At 33.2% G+C, this 20,963-nt stretch overlaps 2 protein-coding genes across 4 annotated transcripts in view; one reads left to right on the top strand and one right to left on the bottom strand.

Annotated features, from left to right (window-relative positions):
- The window catches only part of LOC135134570 (odorant receptor 43a-like), a 94,901-nt gene extending 81,985 nt beyond the window's left edge, over positions 1 to 12,916 (bottom strand). Inside the window, exons 1-3 of the mRNA XM_064063267.1 lie at positions 12,295 to 12,916; positions 12,033 to 12,237; positions 11,880 to 11,979 (exon numbers count right to left, since the gene is read on the bottom strand). Of these exons, the coding sequence (XP_063919337.1) occupies positions 11,880 to 11,979; positions 12,033 to 12,237; positions 12,295 to 12,622 (633 nt within the window). The 5' untranslated portion in view covers positions 12,623 to 12,916. The remainder of the gene's footprint in view (positions 1 to 11,879; positions 11,980 to 12,032; positions 12,238 to 12,294) is intronic.
- Positions 12,917 to 13,013: 97 nt separating this feature from the next.
- LOC135134388 (uncharacterized) lies at positions 13,014 to 14,269 on the top strand. 3 transcript variants are annotated; one of them, XM_064063052.1, is made up of 6 exons: positions 13,014 to 13,054; positions 13,131 to 13,519; positions 13,579 to 13,625; positions 13,692 to 13,778; positions 13,839 to 13,925; positions 14,004 to 14,269. In XM_064063052.1, the coding sequence occupies exons 4-6, from the start codon at positions 13,700 to 13,702 to the stop codon at positions 14,201 to 14,203; spliced, it is 366 nt and encodes a 121-aa protein (XP_063919122.1). In that variant the 5' UTR covers positions 13,014 to 13,054; positions 13,131 to 13,519; positions 13,579 to 13,625; positions 13,692 to 13,699; the 3' UTR covers positions 14,204 to 14,269. The 3 variants fall into 3 exon arrangements, 2 of the variants coding, with proteins under 2 accessions (XP_063919122.1, XP_063919120.1); XR_010281293.1 differs by lacking the exon at positions 13,014 to 13,054; XM_064063050.1 differs by lacking the exons at positions 13,014 to 13,054; positions 13,839 to 13,925; positions 14,004 to 14,269 and having other exon boundaries at positions 13,692 to 13,825.
- The last annotated feature ends 6,694 nt before the right edge of the window (positions 14,270 to 20,963 follow it).

The following is a 20,963-nucleotide window of genomic DNA, read 5'->3' on the forward strand; positions in this document are numbered from 1 at the left end:
GTATTTTTCTTAATAGATCACATTTAAAGTATTATGCTTCTACACGTGGTTGCAGTCATACTTTTGACTTGCATGTGCAGATTTTTCAAAAATAATATATTATAATGGTATAATAAAAGTTAACATTAGGCCAATAGCTGCAAAAATTGTGATGATGTCATTTCAAAAGTTTCCTAAGTAATTGGGTAAGGTTTAGACCAATATTCTTCTATAGAAAGAACTGATAAATTAAAAATATGTTTGGACGTTGGGTTTCGAAAAATAATTCATAATTGTAAAATAAAATTTTACAATTTATTTGAAAAAGTACTAAACAAGCTTTGAAGCTACCATGAGCTTGGTTATTAGTCAAAATACCCATTCTTAGAAAAACTGTAAAAAATAACAGTAAATAACTCAACCTAAAACAAGATGTGGCTAAATATGGTTCAGCCTTTCCAAATTAGAGTATTACAAATATTTGACGTTTAAACGAAGAGAACATAAACAAATTATATAATACGGGAAGAAAGGAATACTTGGACACTTTAACCGATTATATAAAAAACAAAGTTCTAGTCAGCACGTGTCATAATTTTTGAAGCCGCTTACAATTAACACAATATCATTTTATCATTTTTTTCACTTTTTTCACAAATAAAAAAATCAAAATTTACGTCAAATTTCAAAAATGGCAACCACGTTTTTGAAATTAATAATTATAAATATATAGTTTGTTATAAAAACTGTGTAAGTTCACACAGTTACCGATTTTATTAAACTTTAAGTTCAAGTACAACTTAAAAGAAATTGTCTTGGCGTTGCGGTTCTTTACTTCTAGGATCAGATTTACTCAACCAATGAGTACTTTAATGTCTTAAACAGAATTTTACACCGTTTTCTAAAGTTCTTTACAACAGCAATAATTATACACAAATAAACATACATACCTCTTCAGTAAGGAGCGTGCCATAATGGCAGTAAAACAACAATTGGAAAGCTAAATATATGTAACATGGAACTATTATAAGACAGTATGTAGCTACTGTAGCGGAGCCCTATAAAATTGCATAAAAGAGTATTCAAAAATTAAAATTTCAAATCTTCACTAACCGAGATAAATCCAATGCAACATAAACATAAACCAAATGTAGTCGCCGCAATTTGAAAAAACAAAATCCAGGAGAAACAAATCTCAAATTCACCAACGAAACTAAAATTTATCATCCAAATGAAAAACCATTTGTTTGCAGTTTATTTTTCACTTACTATAAAATTTTGTTGTGAAGTAAAATACATTCCCGTAAAACCTTATCCACATGTTCAAATTTGATTCTAGAAGCACTTTCATTCTTCCGTACATTCCGTTCAAGAGTGCGTAAATTATATTTTAAAATTTTAAGCTGGCCAGTGGCATGGTACGGTAAACCTGCCAAAATTAATTCAATCATTGTAGCGGTGACCCCAAGATAAAAAATTACTGAAAACGATCTCAATGTAAGACGAATTATTTTAGATTATTTTTTAAATACCTGCAGCACAATAGAGATATGCACCATAGAATAGCACAGGTGTCGATGTTAAATCACAAGGCAACCAAACATCTATCGCCAACTTTTGACCTTTTTCGAAAAATGGCATTAAGTTCCAGGAGAATTCAAGTACCACGATTAAACTAAAGTAAATCCTAAAATTTCGTTGACAAACTTGAATGCAGTCTTCGACGATTCTTTCTTCTTGTTTGTTTTTCGGTGCAAATTGTTTTTCTCCAAAGAAATGGAGACACTTTTTAATTCGTGATGCATTTACCATAAATGCTATAAATTTCAAATAACAGGATACTGAGCTGTCTAACAAAATCAAGGAGCGAGTCCACTGGTCGTAGTTGTCATTTTCGCCAACGACTAGCTTCACAACAAGTAATGTTGTTACAAGGAAGGATAAACAGTACAAAATGTAGGCTCGTATTCTGTATAATATACCATGTTGTCTGTGATCGTAAAGGCCCACAAATCTCAACTCGGCTATGTTCATGTGAAAACTTCTTGTGATAATATCTGCCATCTTAACCGTTCGTGTGGCAACTGTGAATTTTGGTCATGCGGTCTTTAATAAATACAATTGTTCTAGCCAATTCTATTAATTATTAATGGTGGGTTGCAACTGAATTATGTATAAAAGCTTTGAACTTCCTTCCGCAAGATATAAGCGAGAAAGTATAAAAAATATTTTTATTAGGTTGATCTCATCATTTATTCCGTTAATGGAGGAAAAATTGTTACCTATTAATTATCTACCGCCGTATAATTAAATTCATAAAGGCTGACTTGCATTTCTATTTGAAACAGATTTCATATTAAATTTCCAATTGTGACGTGGTTTCAAAGAGCGAGTAATATTAAAATTAACGGTCAATTCCAACGTTGTAGCAGAAGTGAACTGTATATCTTGTGTTCATCGTGTGATACTCGTATGTAATTTATTATCATTAATGTTTTTTTTTATTTTTGTAATTGTAAAGGGACATATTTTAGGTTTGATTTTTAACTTTGATGATATATTATGCCTTCGAGGGTAAATGTGGCAAACTTATGTAGGAACAATATTGAAGACAACCTTGAATTAGTTTATAGTTTCGTTGCTAATTAGATGATGCATAAAAAGATAGAGAAAAACTTAGATTTAAAGATATTAGTATCTAGTCTTGCTAACTAACTAGACCCCTACCAACAATCAAAGGCGTGCATATAGCATTAAAATTAGACAGTATGTTTAAAAATAGTGTAATAACTAATAATTAAGGAAAGATTGGTAGAAATTTTTAGAGCGGGATGTTTTCACCTCATTTTAAGTGTTGAGTGAAGTGAGGCTAGGACCTAATTTTCACCTACTTATATTTATTTGGATCCGTTAACTTGGTACCACCAAGTTAATGAATTTTACTCAAAAGCTAGCACCTCGTTGTTCTAACCTAGCACCAGCTAGCACCATTTAATTATTGAAATAAAAGCCTTTTATTTTCGGGGAGTTAACGCTAGCCCCCCGACATTATTTAATTCTCATGAAAAGTTAGTCCGAGGTAGTTTAGACCTAGCACCAGCTAGCACCATTAGCCTCATAGCTAGCACGACCCTGAAAATATAAAAAAAAACTTAAAAACGAATTCTGAACGAATTAAAGAATAGACGCTTGCCTCAAAATGGGGATTATTATTACGGATATTAAAACTTCATAATTTGTACTTGACTTCTAGACACATTTTTTGTTAAGTTTCTAGGATTTTAAAGTATTTTAATAATATTTTTAGGAATTTAGAGTTTACAAAAATTTTCGTCATTAACCTCGGATTTATAAATTACAAATGACTTAAATTTTATAGTCTCGCTTGTGATTTCAAATTTGTTATTTACGTAATGTCAGTCAAATGGAGGTATGACTGTGGAAAGAAATTAAATGATCACATTTACCATGGTCTAATTTTTAGTGTGTTGAAATAAATGAAGAACGATTCGAAAGCAAGTGATGTAATTTAATTAAATATGTGGATAATGTAGGTATTAATGTTCTGTTCAATTGATGATTGATGATTGTAATATATTAATTTGCAAAGATATTTTATTTCCGGCCACGATTGGGAATTATGCTTTGTAAATAGATGCGAGTTATTTTTTCAGGGCTTTTCAATAATTTTATTTAGTTTGTTTAATGGTGCTAGCTATAAGACTAATGGTACTATTTGGTGCTAGCTCTAAATTATTAGGTGCTAGCTTTTCATTGTCTTTAAATTATATTGGGGGGGCTAGCGTTAACTTAGCCCCCCCCCCCCAAATAACCCTTTATTACATGGCTTTGTTGAATAAAAACGCACTTTTTTTAATGGATCACGCGAGTGCTAGCTCTAGACTTTCAACCTAATTTTTACCATTAAAGAAAAAAAAGTGTGGGCTAGCTGGTGTTGAGTTTAAACTACCTAGGACTAACTTTCCATGACATTTAAATCATGTAGGGGGGCTAGCCTTAACTTGCCCCCGAAAGTAAAAGGCTTTTATTTCAATAATTAGATGGTGCTAGCTTTTTGATTGGTGGTGCTAGCTGGTGCTAGGTTAGAACAACGAGGTGCTAGCTTTTGAGTAAAATTCATTAACTTGGTGGTGCCAAGTTAACGGACCCTATTTATTTTATTATATTTATAAATGAAATAACTATGTTTTTAAGAAAACAAATGTAAGATTTTGTCATATACTGAAGGTTTTGTAGAATGGTAGATACTGACTTTTTTTTATTGTAGAAAAATTATAAACGCATTGTTTCACAGATAGACACGCAGTGCTAAATAGTTGACTAGCAGTACCAACGCACTTCGAAATTTAATCGAGAAAATAGTGCAGTAAACAACCCGGGAATTGAGGCACGAACTGGAAATTCTTCCAAGGGAGATTACTAAGCTTCAAGACACGAATAATGTTTTGGTGAAAGCAATTAGTAAATCCACATATGCAGTAATTAAGTCATTCCAGAATCAGGCCTTAAAATGTAGTGAAGCGAAAAGTGAAGGTACTCTATATCTAAATCCAAGTACTGATCCTAACATATTGCAAAAAAAACAATCGTGAAAAAGACAACGATAAGAACTATGGAAGAATGCCAAGAAACACTAAAATAATGGCACAAAAACTAATACCGGGAATTATAAAATCATCGGACCAAAATGCCAAACATATTGGCTACAAGTGTTAGCGATGACTAAACTTTTAGCGCAGCGACCCGTAAAATGTGGATATATGCAAGTAAAGTGGCCTTAGACACAAGCCTTGACCAAATAAAATGTCACTTAACAAAATTTCCCGACAAATCTTTTGTCATAGAACCTCAAGCAAGACGTGAGGAAGCACGAAATTTAGCTTTTAAGGTTGGAATACGACATGGATTTACTTGACTAAATTTACAACCCAGAGAAGAGTTGTAATAGTAAAAAAATTTATGTTTTTTCGAAAACGACCTGAAACCGGCGCCAACTTCGAAAAATAATGACAACCAAAAAAGTAAACTCCAATACCATACAGTACTGAACGAAGTTATTACACTATTTTGCATTCATATACAGTACATACGCAATAAAATGCTGGAACTGGAAGCTTATTTAGAAGAACAGGAAGTTAGTATTTTGTGTGTAGTAAACATTGGCTCCATCCAGAAGAAAATAAACTAAGTATACAACTTTAGAAATTATACGCTCGTCAGCGTGTTTGGTCGTACTGAAGTGCAGCGGGGAGTAGGAATTTTCTCGTCGGAATGCCACGTGGAATATTTCGCAAAGAAACTTAATATTACAAATTTTCAGCTAAGGAAACTGGTTACTTACTGTTCCTTCAGTGCAGCCAAAACATTCTAATGTACATAGTTTGGTGTGTTACTATGGGGAAGCTCAAGCCACGCAACAAGAATCTTTGCTTTCCAAATCGGACTATTCGCACGGCCAACGTACGCATTGTCGTCCCCTGTTCAAAAAACTGAAATAGTAATTTACGCAACTAGTTCGGGATAGCCTGCTTCTCGCATGAACGCTTGTTTGAGGCACGACCGAAGGGAGTGCCGCATTTGCGTGAATGCGGGAAGCAGGCTCACGAACGTGTTGTGTACAATATTTTTTGCGACGAATAAACCTTTAAACTGAAGAGATTAACTGTGAGTTATTTATAAACAACGCCATTGACAGCGCCGTCAACACGTCACAATGTTGACACTACCCGAGTATTTTAAGGTTACCATGGCAACGGGAAGTTAAATGCACGTGTGCGGGAAGTTCGACCTCCCGCACTCTGGTGAATGCGCGAAAGCTATCAAAAAAGGTCATGAGTGCAAAATTAGTAATTTACGCAACTAGTTCGGGATAGCCTGCTTCCCGCATGAACGCTTGTTTGAGGCACGACCGAAGGGAGTGCCGCATTTGCGTGAATGCGGGAAGCAGGCTCACGAACGTGTTGTGTACAATATTTTTTGCGACGAATAAACCTTTAAACTGAAGAGATTAACTGTGAGTTATTTATAAACAACGCCATTGACAGCGCCGTCAACACGTCACAATGTTGACACTACCCGAGTATTTTAAGGTTACCATGGCAACGGGAAGTTAAATGCACGTGTGCGGGAAGTTCGACCTCCCGCACTCTGGTGAATGCGCGAAAGCTATCAAAAAAGGTCATGAGTGCAAAATAGTAATTTACACAACTAGTTCGGGATAGCCTGCTTCCCGCATGAACGCTTGTTTGCGGCACGACCGAAGGGAGTGCCGCATTTGCGTGAATGCGGGAAGCAGGCTCACGAACGTGTTGTGTACAATATTTTTTGCAACGAATAAACCTTTAAACTGACGAAATTAACTGTGAGTTATTTATAAACAATGGCGCCGTCAACACATCACAATGTTGACACTACGCGAGTATTTTAAGGTTACCATGGCAACGGGAAGTTAAAATGCACGTGTGCGGGAAGTTCGAACTCCCGCACCCTGGTGAATGCACGAAAGCCATCAAAAAAGATCATGAGTGCAAAAATATTATTCCTGCCTAGTGTAGTGTAACGATATTGCAAGCCAATGAACCCGGACGATGAACCGACAAAAGCAGCACACTTTAAGGAAATAACTAAGCAATATTATAAGTGCTCATCGGTTCATCGACGGGGAAATGGTGAAAATGCATGATCTACAGAATAAGCATAAATTGTTGTTAAATAGAGTGAATTAATAATGTTAAAAAAGTTACGTGTAAACCTCCACCAAGAACACAATAAACGTCTTATTAAAAATGTAAGTGTTTATCTGCAAGTCCTGGGACACCCCAACAAAAGAACGAAAGGAAGAATATTTCACTAGCTTATATACATTTACTTCAGGTTCTCTTACATGGACACGAAAATGAAGCAACGTTTGTAAAAAATGAGGACGTCTATAATTACAACACACGTAGCCAACAAAAAGTTGTCATTCCGTTACATCGTTTAAGTAAGACACAACTGCCAATCACTGACATGAGTATCAAACTCTTTAATATATATATTATCACTGAAATTAAGGCGGTTGAATCGCATTAATGCCAACATTTCTGGAGTCAAATTGTTTTTACAACTGCGATGAATATATGTCACCGCCAATCTGTTTAGTATGTAGTATGTACATATGTAATTGTTTCATATTTGTTTAAATATGTTGTTTGTTTATTATGTAAATATGTTATCTACACAATATATTTAATATAATTTATTTGACGCGCCTAAGCAATAATACACATGTATTCTTGTGTATGGCAAATATACATGATTATTATTTATTATTATTATTTCATTTTCACACCACTAGAAAAGATCTTTTTTGCCAATCGTCGTAGTGGGTTGCTGAGTATTACACTAAACAAACCAAGTATGAAAAAAACTTTTAATTTTTGAGCAAGACAAGAGCTGCTTACAGCCAATTTCCGAAAGTCTTTTAAATATGTACACGGCGAATTAAAAAAAAGACAAATCGAAATTTTTGTATATTTTCTCAACCCTAAAAAAGAAGAACTGTATAGTTTGATAATAGATATATAGCTGAATAATTTACTTTTGCAGCAAAAATTCAGTGACTGAAAAAGTTAAGTTAGCATTTAACAAATTTTTATTAGAAGAAACACCACGGTCATATTTCACATTAATTGAGCCATCGTGCCATCGTATAACATTGATTAAAATCTAATTATTTATTCCCCCGATAAATTTGATGACGTCAAATCAAAAGTTCGCTAAATAATTCTCATTTGAAATGTAAGTACATAATAACGTGCTTTGATACACGTGATTATTTAACTATTTAAATAATTATTTCTTAAAAAATATGACCAGAGATGCAAACCCTACTAATCAATAAATATATTTCATTGATTAAATAAAAACTATATTATCTAACTAATATCTGCCTTGATGTTACTTTACAATTTACCATTTACCCGATGGTAAAACGACAATTAAAATTTTTTTGTATACTCCAACCTAAATTTATGAGTTATAAAATAATGTTATAATAAATATGCCAAATATGTTTCCTTCACGGAGGTAATATGACAAGAAGGAGCGTCCCTCATTTAACCACCGAAACGCCGGCAAAGGAGCTCCACGCAAGTCACTGATAACCCTTTCCGTACTACATGGGAAACGGTCGGTTGTCAACAGCTGATCAGAGGTGGTGTACTTTGGTTACGAAAGGGTTCACAGGTAGCAAATAGTAAAAGAATTTGACCTTTACCCATTCATGACTCTTACTATTAAAATCGATTAAATATACAATATTGTACTTAATCAAAGGAATTAACTTGCTACATGTTAATTTTTGTATGTCCAGCCTCTTGACAAGCCCTTTTGAGCACTCTAATGGAACAAGGAGTTTCTAGAAGGAGCTGGAACCGCGAGCTATTTGTGATCCTATAGCCACTCGAATACACATAGTACCGTCCCCTGGGTCTCCTGGCTGGTCCCAATTTGTGTTGGTTGCACTTAAGTAACTAAATGTCAGAATTATATTTCACGATGCGAGCGTGTTTTGTGTTATCTACACTGATGTAAACAACACAACACCCAGAGGCAGAGCGGGAATCGAACCCACGATCCAGGCTGTAGCGGTCAAGCACGATGCTAACTAACCCACCCGGGTCCTTGTTGCTGTTTTGTGTATCAAATTTTAATTTTACAAATTTTTAATTTAAAAGGGGCACCCTTTTTGGTCTGGATTTTAAGTTGGCAGCACTACTGGGACCAGTTAGTGACTCGATGACGGTACTATGTGTAATCTAGTGGCTATATCTGATCCCAGTCGAAAGAGCGGTATCAGGCGCTTTTTCAAACTATCTTCCCTCTTCTTATTCTTTTTCCATGGTTTCCTTAAAGAAACTGAAAAACGGGTTTAACTAAAATTTTGAAGTTCGTTTTTGCATAAGTTTTCGAAAAAGATTGTAATACTAATTTTTATCCATCCAAAAACTGCTAAAATTGTTTATTCAGGGTTTATAATTAGAATTTTTTAAGACTTACACGGAATTTTATACGTACCTTATATTTTAAGAACTAAGTAATTTTAAAATTTGGTTTATTTAACGTCGTATAGTTGAGACATATTTTCAAGAAAGATCGACGCCTTGGATGGTTAAACAAAGAAAATTTAAAACAAAAATAGAAATACAGAAAAAAAAATTATTACAAGAAATTTAACCATTTACCTTAAAAAGTACGTGACAGATTTCATGAACCCTATTGAGTTATTCATAATATTCATAAAATAGAGCAACAAAGACAATATTTAAATTACATGTATTAAAATTTTAGGTAACTTGTTCATCAGGACGATAAATAAAAATCAAAAAATCCATTTAAATTCCTGTCCGTACAGCAGCACACTGTTCTAAGTTTCAACGTGGTAAATTATTGGAGCAATTTACTTGTCGCGCCACTGGATTAGTTGTGACATAACCTCACACAAAATCTGTCGTAAGGTTGACAAACTTGACGACGAAAACAGGAAGTACCAACTCTCAATCAATTTTAATGACTCGATATAAATGTGATTCATTGATCAGTGGTTATTTTTTAACCCAAGCATTTACATTTTTTTACAACTTTGACAAGAAAATTTTAAAGGATATCTCAAATTATAAAAGTAATTCTTCTGAAATCTTTCAAATTTTGCTATCAGGCTAACGTAAGTATTGTAAATCACTAATCTAGATTTATCTGTTTATTACCTCCAAAAATATGATGACCGCATTTCAAGAATTTGGGAAACAAATGTTGACTAAAATACACAAAACTATTACTGATCTGTAGAAAGTGTTTAATCCCTACCCATATATTCAATGGATGTTTAGCATTCAGCAAAAAAATAGTATATTGTTTTATAAGGAGCAAAAATGAGACGAATCTGTAGGTTTGACGGCTGAGCACGCGAGTTTGCCAGTTGCGCCGGCGCAAGTCACTGGTGCAGCGCAACTTTGTAATGCTGATTTGGGTATCAAATGCTGGTTGTTAGGGGTGACGGAATAAACAAACGCACTTGTGTCGAATTTTCCATTGCAATTTGCACCATGGAGTTGCGGCACCTCTAGTAGGCAGTGCAAGTTGGCGCAATTTATCTCGAAAAATTGCGGTCGTCTGTCAAGTTTTAGCGGGTGTTGCTGTTAATTTATTCAAAAATTCTAGTAAAGGTGAGGATAAACGACGAAAAATTACCGAGAGAGCTAAGATGTCGTTGTTGCACCCTCGTTGCATTAATGGAAATTTTGAACTTGAAAATTTACAATAACTGTTGGCGCAAATCGGTGGTGCAAAGTTGAGTTGCGCCGGCCAACTTGGAATTGGCCTATAAGGTCTAAAAAATTCAGACACTTGATCATAAATCATAATCACCAAAGAGGTAGGTACCTACCCCCACTTTTTCTGCCGCTGATGACCGGCAGAAAAAATGCGAAAACAGCCTAAGCAGAAAAATTGGAGTCACTGTACTCTATAACTTTGTGATTTTTTTCTTTCAATATCGATACAGTTTTTCACTTTGATGTGAAAATAGGTCAGTAGCAAATTTACTCACCGAAAGGCTTTTTGTTTAATATTCCAATTCCAGCTATTTAAAACAACCTTCACCTAAATATGCCACCTTTAAAATCTGTAGAGGACAAGTTCTAGCAATCAAAATACCTTTGATTCTATCACGTACTCTTACAGATATTATCATTTTACAGTATTTTAAATGTTGTTACTTCTTCTAACTCACTTTTTTTCACGATATTTTCTAATGATGTCTTGAGCAAAAAAAACATGACTGTAATTAATTATAAAATGTTAATCATAGCAAAACTTTCAATGATTTCAACAAATTATACTTTTTCTTATTTATTATTTTCATTTTCATATGATTGGTTAATTTAGGTGACAGTTATAATTCGAATCTTCGACTCTGACCGACTGAATTGTGACAAATGACATATGACAGTTGTTTGTGATTGACACTGGCAGCACAAAACACTAGTAACAGTGACAACATCAACATCAACACGTAAGACGGCTAGGCTTAAATTTCATTGGTTGATTTAGCGGCAGCAAAAAATTTTTGCAGCCTAAGCAGATTTTTTTTTCTGTCAATGCAGTGAAGTGGGTTTGTATTTATCAATTGAGGTATGCAATGACCCGTATTTCTGACGTTTGAAGAAAAACAAAATTTTACGGTTTAAGTACCATATAAACTGTTAAACTGATGTATCGCTAACCAAAATTGATCAATCCATTTTCATAAAAATTTTGACGTCATTGCAAACGTTTGTCATGTTTTCTATTATAATAATATAGGAGTTATTATATAAAAATAAAATTTATTTCTAGAAATTACTGAGCTAGTTTTATGTAAAAAATTTGGACTATAAAATAAATATCAGGTGGAGGGCATTATAATTTAGAAATTATTTGGCAGTTATCTAGAAAACATTTATCTCACTAGATAGATTTTTAAATGCTTTTTTAATGTTCCTTCTTTACTAAAAAAAACCCGTTACTTTTTATAAAAAGTATCTTGAAGTCTTAAAATTACCTCTCAAAATTTAGTTAGTTTGAAGAATTATATATCGTAATTAAAATTCTCCTTTTATTTATTTATTTTTTGTACAAAATATAGAATCGTAGATATTAATTGGCAAATAAATACAACAGAATTAGAACATACCTCTTGTGTTAGAACTGTAGCATAATGGCAGTAGAATAACAACTGACAAGTTAAATATATGTAACACGGTATAAATATAAGACATTCTGTAGCGAATGTAGCCGAACCCTACAAATTTGCTCAAGGCAGTAAATCTGAAACCTGAATTTTAAAAAATTTTACTAACCGATGTAAATCCAATGCAACAGAAACATAGACCAAATGTGGTCGCGGCGATTTGGAAAAATAAAATCCAAGAGAAACAATCTTCAAATTCCCCAACGAAACTAAAATTTATAACTTAAAGGAAAAACTACTTTTAGGTAGACCCGGTACTTACTTCAATATATTATTGTGCAGAGAAATACATTCCCGTAAAACTTTCTCTGCGTTTTCAAATGTGATTCTGAAATCGCTTCCATTTTTCACTATTCCAAGATTACATAAATTATGCTCCAAAATTTTAAGCTGGCCAGTCGCATGATATGGTAACCCTGCCAAAATTAGTTCGATCGGGGTTGTGGTAAGCCCGAGATAAAAAATCACTGAAAGTCGTCCAAAAATAAGAAAGCAATTAGTGGATTAATTTTCTAAGTAAATACCTGCAGCACAGAAAATATATAATGTATAGAATAATACTGGTCTTGTAGTTAAATCACACGGCAACCAAATGTCAATGGCAAGCTTTTGCTCCTTTTCAAAAATAGGTGTTACATTCCATGAAAGTACAGTCAGTGTAAATATACTGAAATAAATCTTAGAATTTCGTCTACAAACGTAAACGCAATCTTCCACAATTCTTTCTGCTTGTTCGTTATTCGGTGCGAATTTCTTGCTTCCAAAGAAATAGATACATTTCTTGATTTGTGATGAATTCACCAGGAATGGTATGAACTTCACATAGCACGATCCAGTATTGACCAGCAGCATTAAAGACCGACTCCACTGCCCGAAATCGTCATTTTCTCCGATACATAGTTTAACAGCAGCCAACGTCGTTATCAGTATTGACAATAAGTAACAAAAATAAGTCCAAATTTTTACTAACACACTTAGGCCCGGTTTTACAAATGTCCGGTTCAACACGAGTTCAACTGAACTTGAGTTCAACTGAACTGAGGTTCAATTCATGCGTCCGTTTTACAAACACCGCTATCGTCCGGTTCAGCTGAACCACAAATTTCCTTAGGTTGGTAGCGCGCACCCGAGAATCTGACAGTTGAGACCACGTTGGAAGTGTGTTGTTGTTGTCATCTATGGTTGTCATTTGTGTGGGCTGATTCAAAGTTGTTCACATTATTATAAATTATTTGTGACAAACTGACAAATTCTGCAAAGTAATTAGTTTTCTGCGTTAGTGGGGTACGTATATTTGTATATGTAACATTTGCTCCTTAATAAGTAGATGATTATGGTGGTTTTTAATATTTCGTTTCAGATGAGTAATACACGTGCTCCGAATTTTACAAAATCCGAAGAAAACTTGCTCCTATCTTTAGTGAGTAAGTATAAAAATATTCTGGAGTGTAAATTGTCCAACACTGATGCAAATAAAAAAAAATCAGTGTTGGAAGAAAATTGAAGTAGAGTTCAATTCTTTATCTGGCCAGACCTTCCGGGATCACAAAGTTTTGAACAAAAAGTACGATAACATTAAGAAGAGGACAACGAAAAAATTTGCTGACGAGAAAGCCTATGTCGGTGGTACTGGGAGAGGGTCACAACAAAGTATTGAGGCCACCGATGTTGATGTGGCTGTAAAAGAAATTTTCGGGGCCAGACTAATGGGGCATAGCAGCGAATTTGATGGCGATTCCGAAACAACCTGTAATAAGTATTTTTATGAATAATATGTATTGTAAAATTAAAATGTTGATGCTTTTCAGCATTCCAAAGTAACAGCGGTATAATCTGTCTGATGACGAAAATGATGGTAAATACTTTTTATCCTTACATACACTTTATTCAGAAATTTTTTACTATTTTTTCTTTATTTCAGATTGTTTTATGCCAAAAGATCAAACCGGAGCAATTTCGAGAGAAGTGCCTGTTATGGATAAAATAAGTTGTCCCAATAAAGAAAGTGGTAAACATTAATAATAATCAAATAATTCGTTTTGACTTGTACCTATGGTTATTTTTGTAGAAAATGGTCAAACTGGAAATTGGGCTAAATACTCCCCCAAAATCTTGAAGCAAAAAAAATTTTCAGCACTCACGCCATATCGTAGAGGTATTATATGTATATATATTTATATTAAAAAATGTTTGACACTTGTCTTAAAACTTTATTAATGTATTGTTTGTATAGGTAAAGGAAACCAGACAAGTGATAATTTAGAGCAATGGGCCGCTGCCAAAGAACTTGTTGAACTAAGTCGAAAGGAATACATCCAAAAGGAGCAAGAGTTTAAATTAAAAGCCATGAAAGAGAAACATGAACTAGAAACGCAAATTATGAGAGACAAAGCTGCACTTGAATTAGAAGTAATAAAGCAGAACACCAAATGAAGATTGAAATATTAATTGCCCAAAAATTTAATATTTTAAATAATAAAACTTAAATAAATAATTACATTACATTTTATTATTTACTGCAACTAAAAACGAAATCAAAAAAAGCAAATTAGTAAAATATTCTCTGATGAACTGGTTCCGTACAAAATTGTTCTGATTATAATTGCCACTATATTCTCCAATGTTTTCAATTAGAACATCGTTCACAAAATTCACTGCTGCTTCTTCTTCTGCGTCCACTGGCGGTTCTTCTTCATTTAAAATAATTGCAATGTTGTGTAAAACTGCTGTTGCCACAACCACTGCCTCTACTTTACACATTTTTAAACGAATTCCAAAAGCCAATGCTGGAAAGCGTCTTTTCCACACCCCAAAACATTAATTATTTGAGAAGCTGTTGCTTTACTAATCCCTATAAAGTCACCAGCAACTTGCAGAAAAGATCCAGTGGCAAGGAAACATGAAGTCACAAGTAGCATTTGCCCCGGTGATACTGCATGATTTCTTTCCGTTCGCGATATAATTTGCTCCTGTATTTGTTGCAAAATAAACCGTACGCCAGTCTTGGAAAAACGAAATCGTTTCAAAAATTCACCAGCATTTCACTTTTCAAAGTGATTTTCTCTCAACTGAAAAACTTTTGGTTGTCGCATACGTGCCGGTTCTAATATGTTTATCACTTCTAAAACGTCTTCATCGTCAGTTAATACTCCTAATAAATTTTCCATCTTCAATTATAATGCTGTCACACCACCAAAACGATAAAGCACAGACGTTTGAGGTTATGGACAGTTGAGCGAAGCTTAAACCACCCTGACATCAGCGCTCAGCTGAGCCTTCGTTTGAGCGCGGTTTAACATTGAACTATGTATTGTAAAACGGACAACTGCAGTTGAACCAAGGCTTATCTTTGAACCTCGCTTAAGCTTGCATTGTAAAACCGGGCCTTAGGTTGCTGTGGTCGTATAACCCAAAAAATTTTAAAATGGTTATGTTTACGTGGAAACTTCTTGTGATAATGTCTGGCATCTTAGCTGGTTCTGTGCCGACCTGATACTGATGTGAATAGGAGTAAGCTCCCTTAGATAAATACGTTTGTTCTATCGTAGTCCATCCATTATAAATTATCGGTTGCATATCAATTATGTATAAAGCCTTTGAACTTTATCGGACAGATACAAAGAGAAAACGTAAAAAACAAATTTGTTAGTTTGATATCATCTTTTATTCCCTTCATAAGGTGAAAATGCTACCTATTAATTATCCAGTTTAAAGTACAAAGATTTAGCTGCATTTCTTTCGAAAGATATTTAATAATTAAATTTCATATAATCGCGTTACTATAAAAAATTATGAATTTAAAACGTTGACGCGAAGATTTTGTATATTCAAATACAGATAAAACAAAATATTTTTGTTTTAGCCTCGTTTTATTTTTTTGGCGACACAAACACACATTTGTTTGAAATACGATTGTAACAGTATCTGTTCAATAAACTGTACACAATTTGATACTACACTACACATATAAAATTTGTAAATTTTTTTGTTCAAAACTATTTTTTAGGAGAAGAAATACCTACAGTATATGTACATATCTAGCAACCATATTTTTTTGCATAGTGACATAGTTCTCTTCTTACCACATAAGTGAACATGAATATAACTGGTTTTATATTTTATACATTCTTTTCTACAAATTTATGATCTATTATTATTAAGATCCACTACTGACCCGGAAATGACCGGCATTCAGGCAAGACTTCCATCATTACGGGTACTAAGACCAAGTAATGATATGCATTGATTAGATTAACAGAACAACTTTCGAGATTCTAGAATTACAGCATACAAATTAGTCTGCTATTATTCTCTAAATCTCACCCCATCCCCAAAAGTCTAGCGTAACTACCGACCATTTATCCGCGCATCACTTGGAAAGTGACCTACACTACACTTATTTATTATTTATTATTTCTTTAAAAAAATTATTTACATTTTAAGAAACTTGTAAAATTATACAAACAAAATAATCCTCGTCTCTGCGGAACAAAGTGTGACTAACATATTAAGACGCAACCATTTTGATGAAAATAAAAATATTGACTTATATGTATAGTGCGTAATAAGTATATACTGCACCTACATAAGACTGATACCATTGCGTTCTCAAAAATCAATAAAGTTATTAAGTCTATACATCTATTTTCTGAAATAACTTTGGTAAGCAATTCTAAAATAGACAAACATCGACCATCTTAGGCCATACTTTTAATAAAAGTTTGGCGAATAATATTTTGAAAGGACATCGTCAAATTTCTGAAGGGGGTAATTAAAACTCATCAAATGTTTGAAATAAGAAACATTCTTAACGCACACCTGTAGGGGCACTTTTAAAACACATATCGATCAAAATACAGTTTAGTGACATGTTTACTACCAGTTTAGAAAATTCTTATCTCCAAAAACAGACAGACATACAGACGGAAATGAGAGATCTATTTTTTCATACTCTAGGGTCACGACACGTCGAGAAAAAATTAAAGTAGCCAGTCGCCCGATGGAACATAATATAATGTTTCCTTAGTTTACGCTTGAGAAGTATAAATAGTACTGTGTTACTAAGATTTTCTAAAATTTAAGAAAGTCGTTGCTTTTTAATTGACAAAATTATATCAAGGCCAAGCACTTTGCATCTCGCAGCACATTTTTAAATAAACATTGATTAGGCAAAATTGTCTTAATGAGGCTATTATTATAAATTGGACGAAAATAGTAATTTACACTAGTTTGTGAAAACCTGCTTCCCGCTTGAACGCTTATTTGCGTAAATGCGGAAAGTAGGTTTTACGAACGTGTTGTGTACAATATTTTTTCTAACAAATAAATTTTTAAAATGAATAGATTAGTTGCGAGTTATTTATAAACAACGAAGTTAACACACGCGTGTGGGAAATTCGACTTTCTGCGGCCTGGTAAGTGCGCAAAATTCATCAAAAAGTTATTAGTACAAAATGCATATATTTATCGTTTTGATGTCATCACTAGAACAATGTTAATATATTGCCGAAATTTCAAATTCTAAGTGTGGCATATGTGCTCTTGGAAATATTATATTTTTAATGATTTCTCTAGTTTTCATTATAGAATTTTCAAAAACAAATTTTATAAGAGGTTATTTTAGAGTACGAATCCCAAAATTGGAAAACGAATCGTCAGACGAATGTTCTGTTTTTTCATTTTAAAATAAAAATAAGATTTTTTGTAATTTTAGGGTCTTTTGTCGTAGTTAGTATTTTGCAAAAACAGCAAATGACAGAATAAAATAGAAAAACTTTGGGTCAGCAAGGCTTGTTTGTGCTTATATACAGAGTTAGAGAAAATTATTTCTGAAAATTATTTTTACGCAACCCAAAATATCAATACCGTGTACCACTTGATATTAAGTAACTAAATTTAAAATGAAATGCTTAATCCATCATTGCTCGACAATTAAACACATCCAGCATTTTCCAAAAATTATAAAATTCGATTTCGCGGATTTCATATTTTTTATGACAACTCCTATAAGTTGAAATAAATATATGTTAATATAGTATAAATAGAAAATTGTTTCGACACAATTTCCCCGGCTCCTGATCTACAATGAAACATATTATTGTAATTATAAAATTTGATTTTGCCGGTTTTATATTTTTGATAACTCTTATAAATAGAAATAATAAACATATGTAAATATGAAATGCGAAAGTAAATACAAAGAAGTGTACTACGCGCATGTTTCTAATAAGTTTTTACTTTACAAAAGTTTTGAGATGACGTCAATCATCATTTTTGCAAGAACACGTATTATATCCCCTCTCAAGTTTCGGATAATGGAGTGAGTCGTTCTTGATTTAATCAATTTAATCAATAAAATAAATCAATCTATTCATGCACATGTAAAAACTATTAATCATATCTTGAACATTTTGGGTAGAAATTTATTCGCCAAATTTTAAAATAGAGCCATCAATGTTTGGAGAAATGAACAGATATATTTTGATTACAAATTTACCATGCTTATAATAACTTTAAAACGTCTGCAAGATTTCAAAGTTTCCAGTTTTCTTGATTTATTCAATAAAATAAATTGACTGATTCACTACTTTTTTGAGTCACTCTGTATAAGCACGTCTAAAAAATATGAATGCAATTATAAATGACAAGAATAGACTCATCATATTTTGCAAATTTTAGATGGGATTTATTCAGCAAAATTTTGAGCTGCCGTCATCAATTTTTTGTAGGGGACGAATAAATATATTTTGATTAAAAATTTATCATGCTTATTATAACTGTAAACTATCTGCTAGATTTCAAAGCATCCGTTTTGCAGATTCAAAATTAAATTTCAAAAAGTTGTTTCATAATTTTGATTTTTTTGACTAAAAAGTTACCACCTTTGCAATAACTTCAAAACGTCAAGATTTCAATTTTGCAATTCTTGATTTAATCAATAAGAATAATAAATAAATTGACTCAGTCGTTAATTTTTTTCAGTCATCCCGTATAAGCAAAGCTAAAAAAATATTTAATGCAGTGATAAATCACAAGTAGAGACTCATCAATTCATCATACTTTGCACATTTAAGGCTGTACGTTCCGAGTATCAAGCCCTATACCAAATACATGCAACTTTTAATGACTTCTCATTCGAACAATATCGAATTTGAAGCGATGCTGAACTTTTTTTAGAATAGCCAGTGTATAAATGTATAGCAGAAAAATTTTAGATTAGAAAAAAAAAAAATTTAACGAAACTTTGATTAACATACTTTTTTCTAGGGAATTTGTACTGGAGTATAACTTTAATCAGTAGTTATTTGCCCAAAGTTTTGTGATAATTGAAAAAACCGAAATCAAAGAATTTCAGAAAATAGGCAATCAATACATCCAACATTAAGATTAAGATTTTTACAGCAAAATTGTTGTGTGGCGTCATCAATTTTTTATAGGGGATGAGCAAATATATTTTGATCCAAAATTTATCATGCTTATGATAACTTTCAAACATCTCCAAGAATAATTCATTAATTTTTTTGAGTCACCCTGTGTATGCAAATCCAAAAAATATGAATGGAATGATAAATCACAAGTGCAGACTCATCATATTTGGTACATTGTCGATAGGATTTATTCGGCAAACTTTTGAGCTGACGTCATAAATTATTTGGAGGGGATAAGTAGATATATTTTGATTAAAAATTTATCATGTTTATCATAACTGTACACCATCTGCAAGATTTTAGACAAGTCGGTTTTGCAGATTTCAATTAAAATTCCAAAATGATGTTTCAAAGTTTTTATTATTTTTTTTAATCTGGACGTTTCAGGTAAAAACTCATTTCGAAGTCGTAAACTACATGTGTAGGACTATGTTATTTTATACAATTTTAAACGCATTTACCATGTACAATTTTGAAGTGACGTCATCACATTACTGGTGGGGATGATTAGACAAGTTTTGGATAGCGTTTTACCATCTATATGATATTCATAATATAAGGACAAAATTTGACAACAATCGGCCCAGTACTTTCGGAAATTATCTGTCTAATAAAAATTCGGACGGCAACAGATGAATAGACGGACAGACGGACAGATGAACAGACCGACAGACGGACAGACATACAGACTTACGCTCGGGAAGTAAAAAACTGACTACTTAATATTATGCTGGCATTTATGCGTCAAATGTCAAGTCTGTCAATTCAAATACAATTTGAATTTGAATCTAGTAATCAATTTTGAATTTATTTCAAAAGTAATTAAGAAATAACATTACGTACCTAAGTAACTAAATTCTTCGGAGAATAAACTGCAGCTTTGGAACTTAACGTAAATATCCTACGTTCCTAGGTGTTTAATCGAATTAAGTTCTTAACACAAATGTTGCTTACCTTATTTTAATTATTAATTAAAATTGCTGTAAAATCTATTACTTGAGTGAGTTATCGCATTAAACGTTATTATTCTGAAATAATTCAAACCATTTTGACATTTCATAAAGTCAGACCAGTGTAGCCAACACGGTGTCATATGAGTCCCCAATCTCATAATAGTACATTATGGAACTAGTGGATGAAGTTGAATTTCAACGGCGAGAGTGATTTTTTCACACGAGCGAGTGCAACGAGCGAGTGCGAAAAAGAAACTCGAGCCGTTGAAATTTCTTCATCCGCGAGTTGCATATACTATTTTTTCTAAGAAATTAGGAAATAAATGTTTGTTTATGGTAGGTATTTTATTTTTGAAATACATTAACTGTAATAGAACAATTTGTGCAATTATCACCAATAATATTTACACTTTTATCGTAAGTATTATTTGAACTTGTATCTTTGTTTAAACTTAGTTGGCTGCTTCCTGTATCAATAACTGCACTTGTATCAGATTCGAAAATGCCGCATTGGCAGCATTCAAAATTTCTTCAGAAACTTCGTCAGTCTCACTCATGTTCATTGTTTTCACTTGTGTAAACTAGCAGTATTAAACGTCAAACACTAACGGGTCGTCCAGCCTAGGCGTCATGATTTTCGAAGCGCGCGAAGCGGACGGTGCGGTCGGTGCAGGCGATACGCGACACGTTTCGCTAGCTGCGAAACGCTCAGGCTGGACGACCCGTTAAAATCGTAGACGGCCGAGTATTTTTCCACTAGAGGGTGAAATGAAATTTCATCCACTGCCAGCGATGGGAAAATGACAAACTTCA

The sequence above is a fragment of the Zophobas morio genome, unplaced genomic scaffold, assembly GCF_036711695.1.
Source record: "Zophobas morio isolate AGI-343-1 ecotype UQ-CSIRO unplaced genomic scaffold, CSIRO_AGI_Zmor_V1 ptg000023l, whole genome shotgun sequence".
In the NCBI taxonomy this organism is placed as follows: Eukaryota; Metazoa; Arthropoda; class Insecta; order Coleoptera; family Tenebrionidae; genus Zophobas; species Zophobas morio.

Coding starts and splice junctions, on each gene's coding strand:
- LOC135134388 (XM_064063050.1), top strand. CDS start 13,237: ATGCAAATAAAAAAAAATCAGTGTTGGAAGAAAATTGAAGTAGAGTTC. Junction 13,520..13,578: donor TGGCGATTCCGAAACAACCT/GTAATAAGTATT, acceptor GATGCTTTTCAG/CATTCCAAAGTAACAGCGGT. Junction 13,626..13,691: donor GTCTGATGACGAAAATGATG/GTAAATACTTTT, acceptor TCTTTATTTCAG/ATTGTTTTATGCCAAAAGAT.